At 41.9% G+C, this 19,571-nt stretch overlaps 1 protein-coding gene across 1 annotated transcript; it reads right to left on the minus strand.

The window, feature by feature from the left end:
* Positions 1-3: 3 nt before the first annotated feature.
* Positions 4-19,445, minus strand: LOC108926918 (trinucleotide repeat-containing gene 6A protein-like). Its single transcript, XM_029246908.1, has 20 exons — positions 19,379-19,445; positions 17,766-17,813; positions 12,265-14,901; positions 11,461-11,667; positions 11,162-11,334; positions 10,988-11,065; positions 10,779-10,827; positions 10,282-10,421; positions 6,862-6,996; positions 6,301-6,429; positions 5,959-6,036; positions 5,433-5,859; positions 4,557-4,694; positions 4,121-4,282; positions 3,661-3,801; positions 3,240-3,347; positions 2,928-3,140; positions 2,682-2,752; positions 2,388-2,527; positions 4-1,910 (listed from the first exon to the last, which is right to left on the minus strand). The coding sequence occupies exons 2-20, from the start codon at positions 17,809-17,811 to the stop codon at positions 1,535-1,537; spliced, it is 5,448 nt and encodes a 1,815-aa protein (XP_029102741.1). The 5' UTR covers positions 17,812-17,813; positions 19,379-19,445; the 3' UTR covers positions 4-1,534.
* Positions 19,446-19,571: the final 126 nt, after the last annotated feature.

Consider the following 19,571-nt stretch of genomic DNA (forward strand, 5'->3'; position numbering starts at 1 on the left):
TTTTTTTTTTTCCTTCCTTTTTTGTAGAACACCGTTGTGGCAAAGAAAAAGTTTTGCAAATAACATTCGCAATCACACATTTAAAACATTTCTTATAAACAAAAGAAAGTGATTCTGTAAGCCATGTACCTGGTTACAGTATGCATAGTTACGGATTTCTGTCTTTTCTCATTTTTTAAGTACAACAATTAGGTTTGACAGTCACAGAGCGAAACACATTGAGCCACTCGCTAATGAGAATAAAGGGAAGAAAATGAGAATGTTGCAATTCAGCAAACCATCTCCACTCGCTAATAAAAACACAGCATTTTGAAAGCAATATGTAGAACATCTCCAGCTTATAGCAGTTATTTGGCAGAGAAAAACTTACAGAGCTATAAGTAGTTTCAGTGCTAAAAGTTGGATTCTTCTACAAGGACTTTGTACTTGGGGAAACTGGATAAATTTCCTGAGAACCATGCTTGTTATTTAGCAGACGAGAGGAATCGATTTAAAACAAAATGAAACGAAACAAAAAAAAAAAAAAAAAAAAAAAAAAAAAAAAAAAAGAAGAAACAAACATGGCCAAACACTGATCAGTATTCCCAGAGATAGAAAGCTTCGTCTTCATCCTCAATATATATATTTTTTTTCCTTTTCATCATTTTTAAAATTTTTTAAAAACCTTTTTCTTGTTTTTATGCTTTTTTTTGGAATTTTTATAATTTTCTTTTAAAATGAAAGAGTAAACACTTTTCCTCAAAAAGTCTGTAAACAAGAGGGCACAACGTGACACCTCCAAACAAAATTGAAAGCCTATTTGAAAGTGCTGTTCCCCCCCTGGCTTGCAGGTCAGGCTTGCAAGTCACAGCTGTGGCTACAGTTTAATCTTATTCATGTACTTTACACTGCAGAGCTAAATTCTTTAGTTTTAAACACAACTGGTGCAATACTTTTTAATATTGTCAAATAATCCTAAGTCAGCATTTATAACTTGATCTTTAACTCCACAATACCACAATAAGGTATGCGTACATCAAGGCATAGTAGAGCGCACACTTTAAGAACATCCTTGAGTAAACAACTACACTGGAACTGTCGGCTCCCTCGATATTGCAGATTATACTGAGAAAAACGACATTCAGTGCAAAGTTAAAAGCTCGTACTCCAACATTGTCAGCAAACAAATGCAAATTAAAAGAAAAAAAAAAAAAACACGGAATTCAAAAGAACATGATGAAAACAAAATGAGTTCATTTGAAACATTTTTCTCCATATGAAGAGCACTACCTGGAAGTGTAAATATATCCTTTCACATTATAATATTGGCCTGCATGATTCAAGTATTGGAGCTGATATGTTTTGGGCTAAAATAAAAGTGGAAAAATGTGCGGAAAAGGTAACTTGTTTCCACAGGGTGACCCCCTCTTTGTTTCATATGTGGGGAAAAAGTAACTAGTGCCATTTGCTCTCTAGTTGTTATTATTATTATTATTATAATTATAAGTATTCCACACTGAGGTCACAGTCTCTAAGTCAGAAGGTGAAAGGTGTTCTATATGTTATCCCCACCGCCAGCCAAGTGGTCGACAGGCAGGAAGGAGGTGATAGGGGATGGGCTGCTGATTCCCCGGCCCTCGCTGCCACTGGGGTTCCCCCACAGGCTAGTGGAATAGTTAGGGGCACCCCAGAGGGAAGTGCCATGGAGGTCTCCACTGGTAGCCCCCGTCAGTCCAGCACCGTTCCAGTGATTTGGATCATTGCGGTTTGGGAAAGGGTGAGAACCCTCCATGGATGCGATCCGATTCTGAGAAGTGCCCAGGGTCTGCCAGCCAGGTGAGGCAGCCATGGACTGACCTTGTGCAAAGAAACGGCTAATTTCCTCTTCACTAGCAAACTCAGCAAGAATAGTAGTGTTCCCTAAAACGCACCTGAGGAGAAGGAATCATTCAAGAAGAAAATATGGTTAGTAGTATTGGAATAACCTGGCAACTTGCCAGTGACGGTGAATTCTGAACATTACAGAGAGATGACAAAGATTCCAATAATGCCATTTTGCTTTGGCCTTTGTACACATTTTTGCTTTTCTTTACATGCTTGTCTCAAAAGCAACTGAAGTTACTCACAGTAATTTACCTGGTCATACAGCAGACATTTTTCCTGGAGCCATGCATGGCTAGTACCCTTGAGCAAGGTACTACAGCAGGCGTGCAAGGAAACATCTCTAAACACTACACAACCTGCTTTATTTACATTTCACCCCAAAAGCAAAACAGCACACTTGGAGAGGTTGTGCCTTTACCTGTAATAAAACCCCCACATTTCCATTTAAGGGAACATTTAATTTGCCATTGCAGTTTCACTATGAAAACAGTGCGCATCTTTCTGAGAAAGAAGAATGTACTCACATGTGCAGAGATTTTTGTGCCTTCACTGCCTCCTCCTTTGAACTGTAGCAGACGACAGCGTTGCCATGGGGCAGATTCAAGTGGAATGTTATCAGTGGACCATGCTGCATGCACAGTGTTCGCAGGGTGGAGCCATCAATCTGTAGGGCCAAAAACCAAGGCTGAAGACTGTCAACCATACATTCTGAAAACATGAATGCTACTAAAACTCACTGCAGTGACTCAGGCAATGTTCAGCAGCACACAGGCTGTCTTTAAAATGGGCATAAGCAGAGCCAAAACAACCACACAAACCTGAGGTGTGAGATTTTTGAGAACAAGCCAATTAGTTGTTCTCCCTGAGCTGTTGTCACCCCAGCTGGAACCTGTAAAAGGAGTGAGGGGGGGAAAAAAAAAAGGGGGGGGAAAAAAAAAAAAAAAAAAAAAAAAAAAAAAAGACTTTCAGAAGCAGCAGTCATGCGCTCAGAGTCACAAAATGACACCAGCTCACGTTCGCGTGAACGCTCTTTGGAGCTGGGACCTTGAGCTCCACATACTCACCAGGGGTGAACCTGGAATCGGAGCCCCCCCAGCCGCCCACCCTCAGCGGGTTGTCCCAGGACGAGGGGGGCTTTTGGCCCGTCAAGCCAGGCGGTGGACGGGACGGAGTGGTGATGCCTTTTGGTGGCAGAGGAACCTTCCACAGCTCGTGGGCCAAGGAGGTGTTGGTGACAGTACCAGGAGACCATGTGTTTTTAGAGTCACTGTTTCTGGCTGTGAGAGTAGAAATCAAACGTGCAGTGAGCAGCATTACAAAACAGAGCTACAGCACAGCTACTAGACACGAGACAATACTTCAGCACTAAAACACACCTGAAGTGCTTTGTGCTGTACTGTTGAGGGAACCATTGTAGTTGGAGGCACGAATGGATGACCAGGCACTAGTTGAAGGCAGCGTGGTGTTCAGAGATGAGGTTGACCCTTTTGAAACATAAAGCTACATTTTACCATTGTTTTACTCAAACAGAAATCACATAACATCCCTAACTGCTGGAACAGACAAATTAGGCAAGTGAACTGACTTTTTTGCTCATAAATTTTTTGAAGAGTTCATTATTATTTTGTTCCCTGCAAAGGTTGTGTCAGTGCCCCATAACTGGACTGGTTAGACCTGTTCATTTTCTGTCTAACTGGTTGCTCTACCAACAACTTCAGAATAACTAGCAAAAATTATACTGAAAAATAGACATCCAGTTTCACAGTCAGTGATAGTCAGGGTGAATAGTTCACTTACCATTGTTCCTGTCCCTGAGGTGATCAACATCCCTGACAGTATTAATGGACAGATTATTAATCACACTGCCAGGAGTGACATAGGGGTCAGTTTCAGGGTCAATGTTTGGGTATCCTTTCCAGGGCTCACCAGGTCGAAATTCTGGAGTGAAAATGTTCCAGAGAACATGTCAAACTTTTCTTACGTGTAAAGAATACAGTTACTTGGAGGACACATACAATCACAGGTCTGTTTATTCAGAAACCTACAACATGCCAATTCTACCTACCATTTGTCCAGTTTAGAAATTTTTACTACAAAGCAACACCAGGTAATTTCTCAGCTCAAGAAAAAGTTGAGCTGAAAAATTTTCTGTTACTGTGGCTTTACCTTTATAAAAAGTCTTACGAGAAACAATTCAGAATGTCCTCCAGACAGACCCTTGCAGGCAAAGGAAAAATCAGCACAGATAGAGACTCACCTGGCGGCCAATTGACATTGTTGGAACCATGAGGTGATTTGGCACGGCCAGGCCAGCCATCTCCCACAGACCCCGGTGGGCTGACAGGAGATTCACTGGTATTCATGAAGTCATACGGGCCAAAGGGGGACTCTTCAAGCCTCAGGCCAGAAGAAATAGCACCTGCAGTTGAAACAAACATCCTCCCTGAAATTTTAAGCACCTGGTTAGGCACAGCCAGCTTCCTCTATCAGATACTTCTGCATCACATACAGCAACTTTAAGGGAAAAAGTTAAACATAAATGCCCTCTTAAATCATCCAATCACAGATCATTAATTGTGAACGTCAGGATGCAATACCTGGTGACAACGGCAGAACCATTGCCTTCAAAGTTCAGTGCTTCACAAATTGTTAAAAATGGGATAGAAATGACTGACATCCCTGATGCTTCTTACCAGGTTTGCTGGAGTTTTGATCTAGCGGCGTGTTAACTGAAATATCCAAGGCAGTCCATTTCTTCAGCCGAGACTGGGGTTCTTTGTAGTTAATACTGACAATATCCAAATTGTTTACATTCAAGTTTGAATTCAAACCTGAAGAAAGAATAATTTCAAATATATTAATCTCCAAGGGCTTTTTATATTTAAAAAAAAAAAAAAAAAAAAAGTTCTACACATGAGTAAGGGAAGATATGTAGCAGATGCCCAGCATGCAAACCAAATCAAGTCACCATTTATGACAACTACAGCCCCCGAATAATTGTTTTTATTTATATAATATAAATAAATCTATCTATTATATCAAATAATATATATATTATTAGCTCTAGCAATGAAAATAAAAAGTACTTAATGGTGACATTTTTGCTGCCAAGGTACAAATAAACAAAGGATATATTTGGAAATGCCAATCTTTACTTCTATGAGAGCTCATAATTTGTGGTGATAAGAACTACAGCACTGGAGATTCCAGAAAAATACAATAAGAATAAATTGCACACATGCTTAATTAATGTTATGTGCATTCTATACCATAAGCTGAGGACAAATGAAATTTCCAAAGACTGCAGCCAATGTCTGTCTGTTTAGTCACTGCAGAAACCAAATTTTATCTTCAAATCTTTCAACACATAAACTTTCATCTGTTATGTCTGACACCATGGTTTGCCCCATCTACACTACTGTGTGAGGGTCTGCTTTAAATGAGTACTATGACCATTTGAGTGCCCCCAAATGAATGGGTACATTTTTAAAATTCTGGTGATTATGATTAGTTTCTGGGGAGGACCACCCCAGAGGAGCTCATGAAATGTGAGTAAAACATTTATTCACCTCTTGTGGATACAGAGTCAGTATCATGGCTGCCAAACGTCCTTCCTGCTTGGGGGTGAAGGAATGAGCCTGGTGCTGTGTGGCCGTTGCTCATGGGGCCATTAAGGAAGCTCTGACTGTGACTACCGGCTGAAATGTCTGTGGCAGATGCCACAGGGTGCTTCGAAGATTGGCGCAACAGGGACTCAGTTGGCCCTGTGTGAGGATGAGGAAGCAACCCACCTAAAGGGAAGTTACTAAATGAACTGAGTGCACTCTGGTCTTTCTGCAGCTCAGGAGTGTTTTGGGGCATGAGGTTCTCCAGGTATGACTTGAGGCCTGACTGGTGCAGAGGTGGAGGTTGCGGGGAAGGCTGCTGCTTCATCAGGGAAGGATCCAGGGGACGAGATGGCTGCATCATTTGCTGGATTGGGCCCATCGGTCGGCCCTGAAGTCAAGATGGTAAAATTACAAAGTAAAAACTAAATCTGGTTGACATCAGGCCGCACTGGCAATGCAAATAAATGCAAAGGAAGGAAATTTCTACCAGCTGGTCATGCTGCTGACGGCCATTGATAGGCATGTTCCTCTGGTTCTGTACTTTCTGCTGCTGGAGGAGGAGACGCTACAGGAGAACAAAAAATGTGCATCAACACCACACACACACACACACACACACACACACACACACATTTTCTGAACCACTTGTCCCAGATGGGGTCGCGGTAGAACATGCAAATAAAATTATTAAACATGTAAAATACTTAACTGCATTAATTCAAACACTTCCTTATCTGTTACACCCATCTTAATTCTTGACATCCAGAGAAACAAATGAAAAAATGCAGATTTGATGGGGTCCTGTTATTTCACGTGCACTAAGTCATACCTGCAACTGTGAAAGCTGAGAAAGCTGGTTCAACTGGGAGAGCTGGTTCAACATCGCAACTTGCTGTGGACCAAGCAAAGGACTCAGACCCCCATTGTTGGGTGGATACTTCAACAATGATGTTGGAACCTGTGTGATTTAAGGGAAACACAAACAGAATCATAAAATGATGAAATTCGATGGCTCTGTAGCACACAACAGCGGGAGGCATAAAACATTAAAGCACGTTTAAATGCAGCATACATAAGTAAATTTGTGATTTGAGGAAAAAAACTACATTACAAACATCAAATTTCTGGTATGAAATTACATTTACATTTATTTAGCAGATGCTTTTCTCCAAAGCAACTTCCAATGGATACTCTATAGTGTTATCAGCCCACACACCTTATTCACCAAGGTGACTTACACTGCTAGAGACACTACTTACGATGGGTCACTCATCCATACATCAATTTAATGAGTATCAAACATCATGGGCACAGATGATGGGAAAATGTATTTATGGGGGGGTGGGAAGAATGCAACTGTTAAGGACAGAGGAAGCAGACAGGGCAGTACCTGAGGGGAAAGCAATGGCGGAGGCACTTGAGAGCGAAGGTTAGGCTGAGATGAGTTCAGAGGTTGTGCTGGAGGCTGCTGTGCACTCCTAACTTGTGCTGCTGCATTACTGCCATTGAACATCGGGTTAACATTCTGAAAGAAGAGCGGTATCAGCAGTTAGACAGCATAAGCAGGTTGTCATGGGGCTAAAACAAGCAGGAGAGTAGGAAGCATGCACTGTGGACTCGGAAACTGCTCACATGTGGGAAGACGCCCAGCCAAGTTAACAGACCCGCAGGCTTACACTCAAGACTCACCTGTCTAACCAAATTCAAGTTTTGTTGGCTTAGCCCTGGCATGGGACCAGGCCCTTGGTTAAGTAGTGCAGTGTTTGAAGGGGGGAGCTTCGTATTCTGATTGGATGAATACTGTACATTTTGGGGCTCTTCTGCTACAATGCCATCCTCAACAGACAGGGACAGAGACAGCTGCAGCGCACCAGGCCACAAGCGAGAAGGGCAGCAACAGGGACAATGGTGGCGAGAGCAGGTTTGGAAAGGAACCCCATGGAAACACCAGGTCAGAGGGAAAAGGCCAAGGCACACCAGCAAAAGGAAAGAAAAGCAGAGTTAGAATAAAGAGCCCAGGAGGGAAAATACACATCAAGCAGAAGCACGCAATAGCACCATGGCCCAAAACTTTTCCACATTAGCCTTGGGAATCTAAAATTAAAGGGAATTCAAAAGCAGAAATACAGATTTAAATTAAGAAAGCCTACAGCTATCATTCCAGACTTTTTTTTGACAGCAAAGAGACTACTCCTTCCATTTATTCTCTGTGTGTGGTTGATATTTAGGCTAAATCTGAATGAAGGCATCTTCAAAACGATCTTATATGAGCTGCTTTGCTCATTGGACTCACACCAAAGTACTTTCTATGCGATTACAATTGTACTACTGAATAAATCAGTTCATGAGAGTTGCTGCCTTTGTACCCAAAGGCTGCAGGTTCAAATCTCACCTCCAGCTGTACTACCCTTGAGCAAGGTACTTATTCTAAATTGCCCCAGTAAAATTGCCCAGCTGTATAAATGGATAAATAACTGTACTTTACTTTGGAAAGAAGCATCAGCTATATGAAAATTTTTTTTTGAAAAAGTAAACAAGTTACTGTTAGCTTCCTATAGCTGCCTGGATGCAATTCGAGACTCTGGTTATTGCCTACAAAGGCATCAATGAAACTGCTCCTAGATATCTACAAGACTTGATCAATCGCTACACACCAGCCAAACTGCTACGCTCCTCCACCTCTGCCCACCTGGTTGTCCCTAGAAACATCCCATGAACAAAAGGTCCAAAAGCACAAAGGTTTTCAATTCTGGCTCTGATGTCGTGGAACGACCTCCCACTCTTACCGAGAAATGCTGAATTGCACCCTACATTTAAGAATGGTCTTAAAACTCACCTCTTCTAAACTCACTTCTCTCAATCTCTTATCAGGTAATGTTTAAATCTTCACATTCTATAACTCTGAGATCATAACCTTTAGAAAAACAGATAAATCACGAGTGGCTGCATGAAAGTTTTCTTTTTAAAAAAAACTGCAATTAGGAATTGTCGATTTGGATAAACCTTCATGCAGCTACTCGTGATGTACATTGCTTCATATGGTAGGAAGTAAATTAACTGTGCTTTAGAATCACATGTCTGCATCCAGATCTCTCTTTCTGTTGATGTAATGCACTCATTGTAGTTTTCCGGGAGATGTACATCACTTTGGGGGGGGGGGGGGAGTCTACTAAAGAGTAAATGTCGAGAACATATTTTTACTACTGCAAACTGCAGAATTTAAATGAATACTGAAACAGGTGTCTAACATGCAATGATGAAAAAAGTACAGTAGTGAGCAAAAGTCTTAGGCACTTAGATGTTTCACAAAAATATTTGTTTTAGATTGTTATTTGATGTCTTCTGCATTAGTGTCAATGGGAAAGAGCATATTTTAGATTTCCAAGCATTCCTTTTACAAAAAGTTACAATATTACAGTAAGGGTTGTGTACATTGTTAAAGAAACAAAGTACAGGTGCACAGTCTGAAACCACTTATCCTAAGCAGGGTGATTGCAAACCAGAGCCTAACCCGGCATCACAGGGCACAAGGCTGGAGGGGACACACCCAGGACGGAACGCCAGTCCATCGCAAGGCACCCCAAGCAGGACTCGAAGCCCAGACCCGCCAGAGAGCGGGACCTGGCCAAGCCCGCCGCACCCAGCAGTTGTTGAAGATGAGTGGTTACTAAGCTTTGTAGGAAGTTTATTAATGAAGAGCATTATTTTTAGCATTCTCCCTTTACAACTTAACCCCAAGTGCCTAAAACTTTTGCACAGTACTGTAATTCAGAATATTGTTGTGTGTTTTGCAATTTTTGTTACATCACACAGGAATTGAATTTCTCATTCCTGTGAAAACCACTAACAACCTGATAAGTATTTGGAACAAAGCAATAAATTGGATACAACGCATACTACAATTTCTACAGACCACTGCAATATTCTGAAGAATCAGTGTATACTGAAAAGTAGAAGTGGAATTGTTGATAGGAGAGCATACATGAACAGGCCTGTTCAGGCCACTTGATATTTTCTGAAAAAGTGTATAAACTTTCCGTTGTAACATACAGCTAGCTCATTTTAAGAAATACTCCACTTGCTATGCATTTGGTTTGGGACTGTTTTGTCAACATTCAATTTGTGTACTTCACTTGTGACACAGCAGCTGTGAAATCCAGGCCTCTAATCTAGCCCCAATCCCTCCAAATCTAGTCATTATTCCCAGCAGTGCTTTCCTTCCACCCCATACCCAAAATAAGCTCTCCTGCATCATAGCCTTGAAGAATGAGAAGCAACCCATGGATGGAAGGAATGGCATAATTTATGTCATTATGACATCACCTCAGAGGAAAGTCCTTGAGATACACCTGCAAATTCTGCAGCTTGTCACCCAGCTGACTGCCAAAGTCAAGTCACAACAACTGCATTGCACAGAGGGTTCCTCTTGCAACCAGCACTGGATTTGACACACACCTTTCGACACCATGACATTTGGAAAAAGATCTGTATGTTTCTCTTTCCAACTGAAGGGTAGTATGTCTTGTAGCCCTTGTAGTATTTTTCCATTTTTTTTCCCCCAAAAGGTGCCAATCAACCAAATATACTGCTTGTTAAAAAGTTAAGATTTTATTCTGTATCAAACAACAAACATGGTAATAACTGTTGTTCCCTTGGCAAGTCTAAATTTACCATTATACTTTGGAAACAATGTGAAAAAACATTGTATGGCTTGGGACCTAAAAGTTTATTTAAACAAATAAATGAGGTCAAATTCACTCATTACAACAAGCTTCCAAGTGGCAGTAGACAGAAATTCTACAGTCCTCACCTTATCAAAATAGGGACTTCGGTCCATGGAAGACTCTTTGGGGATCTGATGCCGTGATGCAGGGCTCTTTCCAATCACACCACTGTACTCTCCCATATTCAAAATGTGCTTTTCCACATCAATGCGCTTGTCCAGCATCCCTGCAGACACAATACATTACAATTCTGGAACATTTTTGTACTGGAAAGATTTTTCATATAAAGAGTGACACAGGTAACAGGCCATTCAACTGAATGACTAGTCATCTACCTATTATCTAGATATGCTTTAGCAGTACCGGGTCAGGTTTGAACAGGAAGCAAGATTTTCATTCCCACCATAAATCAAAGCTAAATATTTTACACATTTATAATAAGTAAGGCTGTTGCGATTCCTTCAGGGTAACTGAATGCGCATACAATCATTAAGGATTTTCAGAAAAGAGATTATGAACAGGCTGTATGTATGATGGTATTGTAGGAAATGTCATAAGTTTTACATGATGAACAAAAACTCACCTCCAGGTAGCTCCACTTTATTGCTCTTTAAGATTTCCTCAGAATCCCTCTGCAAAAAATAAACATCATACAATAAGGAAATTCCCAGCAATAATTGCTTTTTCTCCTAAAACTGAACTACTTCACTTATTCTAGATAAACCATGCATGGACAGAAGAAAAAGGGAAACGCATCTCAGGGAAAATCCCCACTTATCAAGTAATTCTTACAGGGAAATTCATGTTGTTGAATTGCTTGACTATCTGATTCATCCATGCATCATCTTGCTTGTTAACTGCTTTGTTGGCCTGAAGACAAAAACAAAAGTAGATTAATTTCCAGTCTGCAAACCTCTGGAAAGCACAGTTGACAGCCAGAGAATATATCCTCACTTGAAGTCATACCTTTGATGGCATCTTCTTCATGTATGACCAGTTCCCAGGTGGGTTGCTCTCTTGGGTGGGGTTGTTGTTCCACATCCCAATCTCAACTTCCCCCTCCTCTTCCCAGTTTGAATGGCGCGTTCCTGTCATAGACATTTCTTCACCACACCAATTGTCTTGCATAGGTTTGGGTCCTTTCACAAAGAACATGAAATATGTATATTAATCTCAAGCAGATAAATATCACCTCAGTCTGACATCCACATGCCTTTGGCAGAGGTGGGATACTTGAAGGAGACACCCCCATATTTATTACTCACCAGATGTGTGCTGCGGCGGCTGTCCCCCTGACGTGCCTCCCCAGTTCAATGTACCCGAAGTCTGTCTGCTTGGCTCCTCCCAGCTTGCCCCTGTATCCATGGGTTTTCCCCAAGCTGAAGTACCATTATCAACTGAGACTGGGGGACCTGATGGCTCACCCCATGACGACTCTGGTTTCTGCACTGATCCATACGACTCTCCCCACCCTGCAGATGATAGTACCACATCTCAGCACCAGTCTCACATTCATATAATCTGTTTATGTTTATTGTACTTCTATGTTACAGTACATTTCAAAAACAAGAAGCTGACCAAACCATAAATTAGGCTGCAAAATGTTAAACTGGGGTCCAAATTAAGGTGTTCTAATGCCTCTTTAGTAATGAACTTAATTTCAGTCAGTACTAAAGGTAAAGCAGTCAAAATTACATCACAGGTTTGCAAGAGTGGTTTTACTTTTTTGGAACTAATTGTTAAATGCTTCCCCCATACTGTATTGTTCAGATTTAACCTCTAAATAAAGGCTTGTTCCAGTGCATATAGCTCAAGTTGCTGGGGTATTCCTACACTATCTTTCCATGTACCCTTTTTCTCAAAGCATTCATCAGTAAGTCGAAAAGACAGCTCCATCGCTCAGATATTGCTTGGCAAGTCTTCAAAACAAAGAGTGGAAGAATGTAAAAATAAATCCTCAGAAAATTCCACAAGCACGATGTAACATAATGGCTCCAAAACAGAGTAAAAATGAGTCAAGAGACCAAGTGTTTCTGTTACATACATGGAAATACAGACAGTACATTTACCTGTCTTCTCCTTGCTAGTCATGGAATTTGGAGGTGGAAGATGCGGTTGAGGTGGTGGCTGCTGCTGTGGTGTCACAACCCCTTCCTGCTCGGTGCCACTATTCTTATTCCACATGTTCACACTACTGTAGCTGTTAGGGTCTCCCCATGCTGAGGTTCCATCATCAATTTCCATCTTACGCCTAATAGATTCGGGTGAGGGTTCTTCCCAGCCTGTAGCTTCTTCTTTTTGGGCTGCCGGCATTGGTCCCCCCAGCCACCCAGAGGGCTTGTTTGAGCCAGAGACCCCCCAGGAAGTCTGTCCCGTATTAGAGTCCTGTGACTTGCTCCAGTCTGTGGAGGTGCAGGGTTTGGTAGAGTCACCCCATGAAGGACCAGAGTGACTGGGTTTTGGGGGTTCTCCCCAGCCTTGATTGTTGATCTTGTTGGGCTCTCCCCAGCTTTGCTTCTGATGATTTGGCTTGGCAGTCTCACCCCAGCCAGATGGGACATCACTGCTGGGAAGACTCCCCCCACCACTCCAAGAGTTGTTTGAGCCACCCCTGCCTTGCTCACTCCAGGCTGACCCTGAACGGTCACTATCACTATCACAGCCACCAGAGCCTGACTTTGCAGATTCACCCCAGCTGTTTCCTCGTGGGACATCTCCGCCCCATCCATCACCACTAGAAGGGGCACCCCAACCTTGGTTGGACTTCTGTCCTTCCATCCATCCCTGCTTGACCTTTTGTGCATCATTCCAAGACAAGGACTTGTCTTCCTTGCTGCCACCCCATGAAGAATTGGCTTTTCCAACTGCAGAACTGTCCTCCCAACCTTCTTGTCCACTCTTGTCTTTGGAATCTCCCCATCCAGAAGAAGCATTGCTGTTATTAGTGCTGGACACATCACCCCATCCTCCAGAATTAGATGTCTGGGAGCTTAAGCTGCCCCAAGCCTCTGTTCCATTGTCAGGCTTTTTGTCAGAGTTGGAGGAGGCCACATTGTCCCAGGTGGTGTTCTGCCTTACTGGTGTCTGGCCCCAGCCAGTGTTGGACAGGACCCGAGGATCTAGGTCAGTCCTGGAGAGCACAGTTTGTACCAAACCATGCGTGTTTGGTTTCCTGCGACTACTGCTACGTTGTACGTCTCTATCCCCACGGCTTCCGGTGCTCTCAGCGCTACCTTCACTGCCAGTGGATTTAACCCAGGAGCATACTTGATTGTTGATTTGGGTTGCTGGTCTGGCACCACTTTCACCGAGCGTGTCATCCTCAAGAGACATCCAACCATTTGTTCCCTTCCTGCTCCCATTCATGGCATCATTGGAATGCTGATTGTTGGTAGGCAGAGTGTTCCACTCTCCGTTGGAGACCTTCGTGCCTGCATTAGAAGAGGACGACGATGATGATGAAGTCGATGATGCACTCCCCCAGGGCCGGGGAATCCCAGTGGGACTGACACCATTCCCTCCTCCCCAGCTCAATGTACTGGAGGTTGTAGAGCAGGAGTCCCACCCTCCAAGACGGCTCCCTCTTCCATTATTATTATTGTTAAACGAAGCAGCGCTTGCGGCTGACCCATTCACCCCAGGCTGCATTAGAGTTGCATTCACAGTGTCACCCACAGCTTGGCCTTTTTGGACAGGACAACTGTCTCCGGAATAACTGGGGTCTCGTAGAGTTCCCCAAGATGTACCACAGGACCCACTGTTCATTCCCTCGCTGTTGCCATGCTGAGAATTTGAAGTGCCATTAGAAACCAAAGATGCTTGGAGTTGAGATGAGCTTCCTGTGGCCATTTGCCAGGCTTGATGCCCTACGGGCAGTTCATTAATCTGCATTGAACCAGTAGAGTTTGGTAAACTAGAGGTCATCATGTTAGTAGTGTTATTTGGTCCATTCAATTCAGTGTTAAGGTTTTGAGGTTGCCTGTTAAATGAAACCTTACTTGTACCATTGATGTCAGATTCTGCATTGTTATCCTGGAGGTTACCCCAGGGTGTATGGGCGGACAGGCCCATCTTAGAGTTAATACTCTGACTGGTGGGCGTTTGACCTATGGTGCTACGCTGAATACTGGTGCCACTATTCCCATTTCCCACAGGCCCATGCTGATTATGCCCACTGTTTTCCAAAACAGGCCAGGCACCATGGTTGGCATTTGGGTTCAAAGTGCTTGGATTTATACCTCCATTGGTTGAGGAACCTAGGGTACCCCATGCATTTAATTTACCATGGCTACTTTCGGTTAATATGCCATTTGAGCTTTCCCCAGAGCTCTGACATGTGCTTAGCATTGAGCCATGGGATATACCCCACGGTCCCTTAATACTCCCATTGTCTACAGTATTGCTGCCATTTGCAACCATAAATTGAGAACCATGTCCATTTTCTTGTCTATTACCATTGCTGTCGCCACCACCGTTCCCAGAAGCCATTACGTTAAAGTTATTTTCTGACCCAGAGCTTGAGGAAGAGTCAGCGTCCATACATTCTGTTGTTAGCTCTGGGTCACTGGTATTGACAGAAGGCCAGGTTTCCTTGCTGCAGCCTTCTACAACAACTTTGTCCCAAGCAGAGTTTGAGTCACTGCTAGATGAACCAGAATTCCAGTGGGTATTTTCATAATGAGAAATCAGACTTGTCTGATTCAAATCTGTGGGGGGAGAAAAGGGGGGGAAAAAAAAAAAAAAAAAGTCAGTCAGTCTAAATAGGCAATACATAAGTTGGGTTTTTGGTATTTCAAGGAGCATAACATCTAAACCATGTTTTATACAACAAATTTAAGCGACCAAAAAAGAAAAGGTAGGGAGAAACCTGTGCAGCAAAAAAAAAAAAAAAAAAAAAAACCACACACAATATGAATGCTTCAAATTCATTGAAAAAATATATCCTTCATGTATATAATACACACACACACACACACACACACACACACTTTTCCCTATATCCTGCTTTAAAAGCCTGTTAAAAGGCCACTCTACAGGTGCCACATGTGCAGCTTCCTCATCTGATTACAATTTCTTGGAAACAGGCTGCTGACTGACAAAACAGAAGACCCTTCTGCAGCACAAGCCTGGTCTGAAAAGCTATCCTGCTGTCGCCATTTTATAGCAAGGCTGTGAGCTCCATGTATGTGAAACTTGAGGCAGGGAAGTTCGGCCAAACATCTTTAATAATCTCTGCAGCTCTGCATTCCATGCGACACCTCAATGAGGTCCCCTTTCATTTTCCACATCCTGGCACACAAAATAAACTTAAATATTGATATAAAAGTATTTGCTTGAATTCAAACATGAAGCACAAGATGGCTGCCAAGACTCGATTTCAGCTCTTATTCTCAAGTCACAGTAAGTTTGCCTCTCTATCCACAAAAACACAGATATTCTCAAACAAAATCCTGGAAATAAGTCACAAAATGTTCTTACACACTTGTATACAAAGATCAAAAGAAATGACTTAGTCAACAATGAAGCATGGCTTCAACTAGTACAGAAGTTGCAAACAATGCATTAGTCAAACAGCCTTGGACAAGCTTGTCAAACATCTATGTGGGAGGGGACTTCATTTTAGCAAAAATTCTGCCACCTTGCCAGAATGAATGTGAAAACAGAACACTTTTTTGATGCATCTTAAAAACACCTACATGGTGAAAAGAAACTGTATATTACTCTGTACATTTTAATCAGGCAATTCCAAAACCCTGACAGTTCTGATGCTTCTGTGCAATGTTTCCCTTCATGCCTGTTGCCCACACTTAATGCCTATTAGTCAGAATGCAGCCATGATGCACCTGACTGGGCACTCACTCATTGGATGAAAGTAGAAATCCCAAAAGATGCGTATGTCACTACTGTGTGAGCCAGCTTCACTGTCTAGAAGTCAGTATAAAAGTGCTTTCTGTAAATTTAAATGATCTACCATCTGTGCACCAGGATATTAGAACACTTCCAATGTAAAACCAATGACTTTAGAGGCCTCCTTTGAATCTGGGCTGGAATAAATGAATCAAATTTAAAAGCTGAGATGAAAAAGCTTGTTATGACTCCAAGATGAAAAACATACACAAGGATATTATATTTCAAACAGATTTTTCCAAATCATGCAGTTTCCATTACAGCCCCCAGTCAATAGCATTACTCTGACAAGAAAACCTTCAACAGCTTGTCTTGATGTTTGAAAGACCATAGAAAAATTAAAAATGACCCAGGAAAAGACTTTCCACAAAGAAATTCTACAGGCATTTACATGGTATTTCAAACCGTTGCTCAAATGACACCATGGCATAATTTATTTAAAAAGAAAAGTTAAAAGGTGGGTAAACATTTTAGCTACTACCTTTTTCCAAGCACTTTTGTTTAAACACAACAGAAGACACTGGCCAGACAACTCCTCAGAAACCACTATGCCTTTCCTGCATTTCCATTTACCAAAATAGTGCAGCGAGATTGTAACTTTGTATGATAAAGTTTCACAATACAAATGACCAAATCATGTTCCTTATTTCAATGTGTATTATTGTTATATGATAAGAGGATTACTGTTAAACCTGATATAATCAAGTCCAATTTATTGAGTGTTCATGAAACTTAAAATGTGCTAAACACTAACTAGGAAATGCATTCACATTCTGTCACTAAGATCCTTTAAAACTATACCTGCACCCCAACAGGTTCACACAGACAAGTTTAGACCATTGTTATAAGTCACCAACTGTGAGCAAGACCTAAGGTCTGTAATAGTAAATGTCACATTACTCTGGACTAACACGATAATCATTCATAAGCATGAGATGTCAGCCTCTAACACTCTCCTAATAGGCTGGGGTCAGGAACACTGTTGCTAAAGAACCTTCATCACTAATCTGAATACAATACTGAATAGGAGGGTGTTATAAAAGAGAGGCCAGTTAATTCAAACGTCACAAAACCACCGTTCATGCGGTCCATTTGCACTGCAATAATGAGAGACAAACAGCACATGAACACAAAAAATTCAGAGGTGCACATTAAACACAGATTGTTGCCTGTTTGGAATCCTATACCTTAATACTGTACAGTTCACACAATACTACATACACAAGACAAGATATCTGGCAGATCAAGCACTGAGTTCTATTTATTAACTAGAAGGGCTGCTCGTGTGCATTGTTATGTAGTTTGGCTTAACCCAAGCCATGCATCCAAAATCTGTCCACATCTTTCAGCAGACGGACTGTACCCATCTAAAACTTGCCAACGTCTGACTTCAGTTGTGTCGGGCATGTGAAATACACTTAGTTTCCTATCATACACAATTACACAGGAGCCCGTTTCAGGCTATGAAGTTGTATTCTCTACATTTAAACTGAAGCATCATTCTCACACTGAAAGGCACTGGTCCAAATGATGGACACAACTGCAGTGTGATGGCAGGCTTGAACTCTGCCCTGGAAGTCACGAAAGCCCCCCTAGTTAACAGGTAAAAATGAATGACACCAAGACCATGGGGGAGTTGGATGAGAGTAAAAATCAAAATCACCTGTCTGGTTAGGGGAGTGGCTGACCAAATCTCGTATGGGAGGCATGCCTACAAAAACAAGAGAGCGAGACCACAACAGTGATTGCTATGTAGAAACAAACAAACAAGAGGCTGTTAAAAATAAGCCATCTGAGCAATGGCGATCCACTAGGTGTCATGCAATGACAATTCACGACCAAGTCATATGTGCATTCCCATCCAGCTTGCTAACAGGTCACTTAGGACAGCAGGCAAGTAACGGACTCAAGCCAGAAGCCATAAAGGAATAAAAGAGCCATTATTAAAATGTAATTTTAGTACATCTACTGCACTGAAATCAGCCTTTATTAAAACTATTGCTCATGAGACAAATACTTTTGCATGCACAGACTTATTTAAAAGGTTTAAGATTACACTTTCAGATTAATTTTGTTGCTAGGTTAATTTTCAACGGGAAAAAAAGTAAAAAATAATTTTGTTCTGAAATGTATGCAAAATGAGGGCATCTTGAGAAACAAGCGCAAATTGCTACTTGAACTAACCTGTAGGAGACTCAAAGGCACAAAGAATTCTTATAACTTGTAGAACAAATCACACGCATGTGCTTTAATAAAGAACTTCCAACACTAATTGAAGTAATTTGCAGTGTGTTTTCACTGTTTACTCAAACTTGGTTCCAACCAGTCAGACCACAGTTTTATTAATTTCATGGGCAGTTTTTCAGAACTATTAATCTGAGAGTTTAATTATAAACTCGTTCAGCCAATCTGCTCCAACTGAAATGCACAAAGTTGTAAAATGAATGCAAAATTAGGAAGAACATTCTAGCAAGTCATTTTTGTAAATAGATGTCAAAGAAACTGAAAACTGAACACAGAATATTTAACCTATTGTGGAGACTTCATATTCGTGAAGGAAAGATTCAGAACCCCACACACACAAATCTTGAAAAAGTATTTAAAAAGTTCCTGCTTTTTTAGTTTCTCTTTTTAAAAAGCTGTCCAGCTCTTACATTTTACTTTATGACAAGGTCATGAAGACATCACCCCTCAGAAGGTCTAATTTTTCCATTGCTGGGAAAACATTCATACTCATGTGAATGCATTAAGAATAGTGTTTGAATTTAGTGTGTATTAAAAATCTTTTTAAAAGTTACAAAGCTGAACTAAAACCAATTAAAAATACAAAATGAAGCGGCAACGTTATTTCCATTTAGTATTACACTGCAAATAAACTATTTACTTAAGCACAATAGGGCTGGCAAAGAACAAAATACAGAGATTATATAACATGCGGGACTGTTGGATTGTCAAAGCTACTCACAAGCAAAGCTGGCTACTCAAAAACCAGCCTGAAGAGCTACTGTCACCACAAATATCAGTGGAAATAGCAGTACCTCAAAAGAGCGTCAAACTGACCGTGTCTTTTACATCGGACACAGCCTGTACATTCTGTACCCTCCCCCATCCAACCAAGCGGTGACTCCTCCCACCCCCTTTGTCACTGCAGTTCTATGTCCCGGCTGGACACTGGCTAAACGCAGACAGAACAATCGTACAGTTACGTGACGGTGGGTGGTCACATGCAAGGTTAAAGGTGTCAAAAGCACAAACCAAAATTCCCAGGCTACACACCTGGGAGAGGCCCGTCACTGGCGGGCTGAGCACCCTCCGGCTGGTTGGTGGTGAGCGGAGCTCGGGTTCCCAGGGTGGCAACAAGGGTGTAGAGAGGCTGGCCTTGCTTCAACAACTGCTTCTGCTCCTGCTGGCGGAAACGTGGCGGAACTTCGCGGGGTGGGTATCGAGGTGGGACCTGTGGCTGGCTGCT

Source organism: Scleropages formosus, chromosome 20 (assembly GCF_900964775.1).
Source record: "Scleropages formosus chromosome 20, fSclFor1.1, whole genome shotgun sequence".
Lineage (NCBI taxonomy): Eukaryota > Metazoa > Chordata > Actinopteri > Osteoglossiformes > Osteoglossidae > Scleropages > Scleropages formosus.

Coding starts and splice junctions, on each gene's coding strand:
- LOC108926918 (XM_029246908.1), bottom strand. CDS start 17,811: ATGCCTCCCATACGAGATTTGGTCAGCCACTCCCCTAACCAGACAG. Junction 10,422..10,778: donor TAAAGTGGAGCTACCTGGAG/GTGAGTTTTTGT, acceptor TTGTGTCTGCAG/GGATGCTGGACAAGCGCATT. Junction 5,860..5,958: donor GTCAGCAGCATGACCAGCTG/GTAGAAATTTCC, acceptor TCTTGACTTCAG/GGCCGACCGATGGGCCCAAT.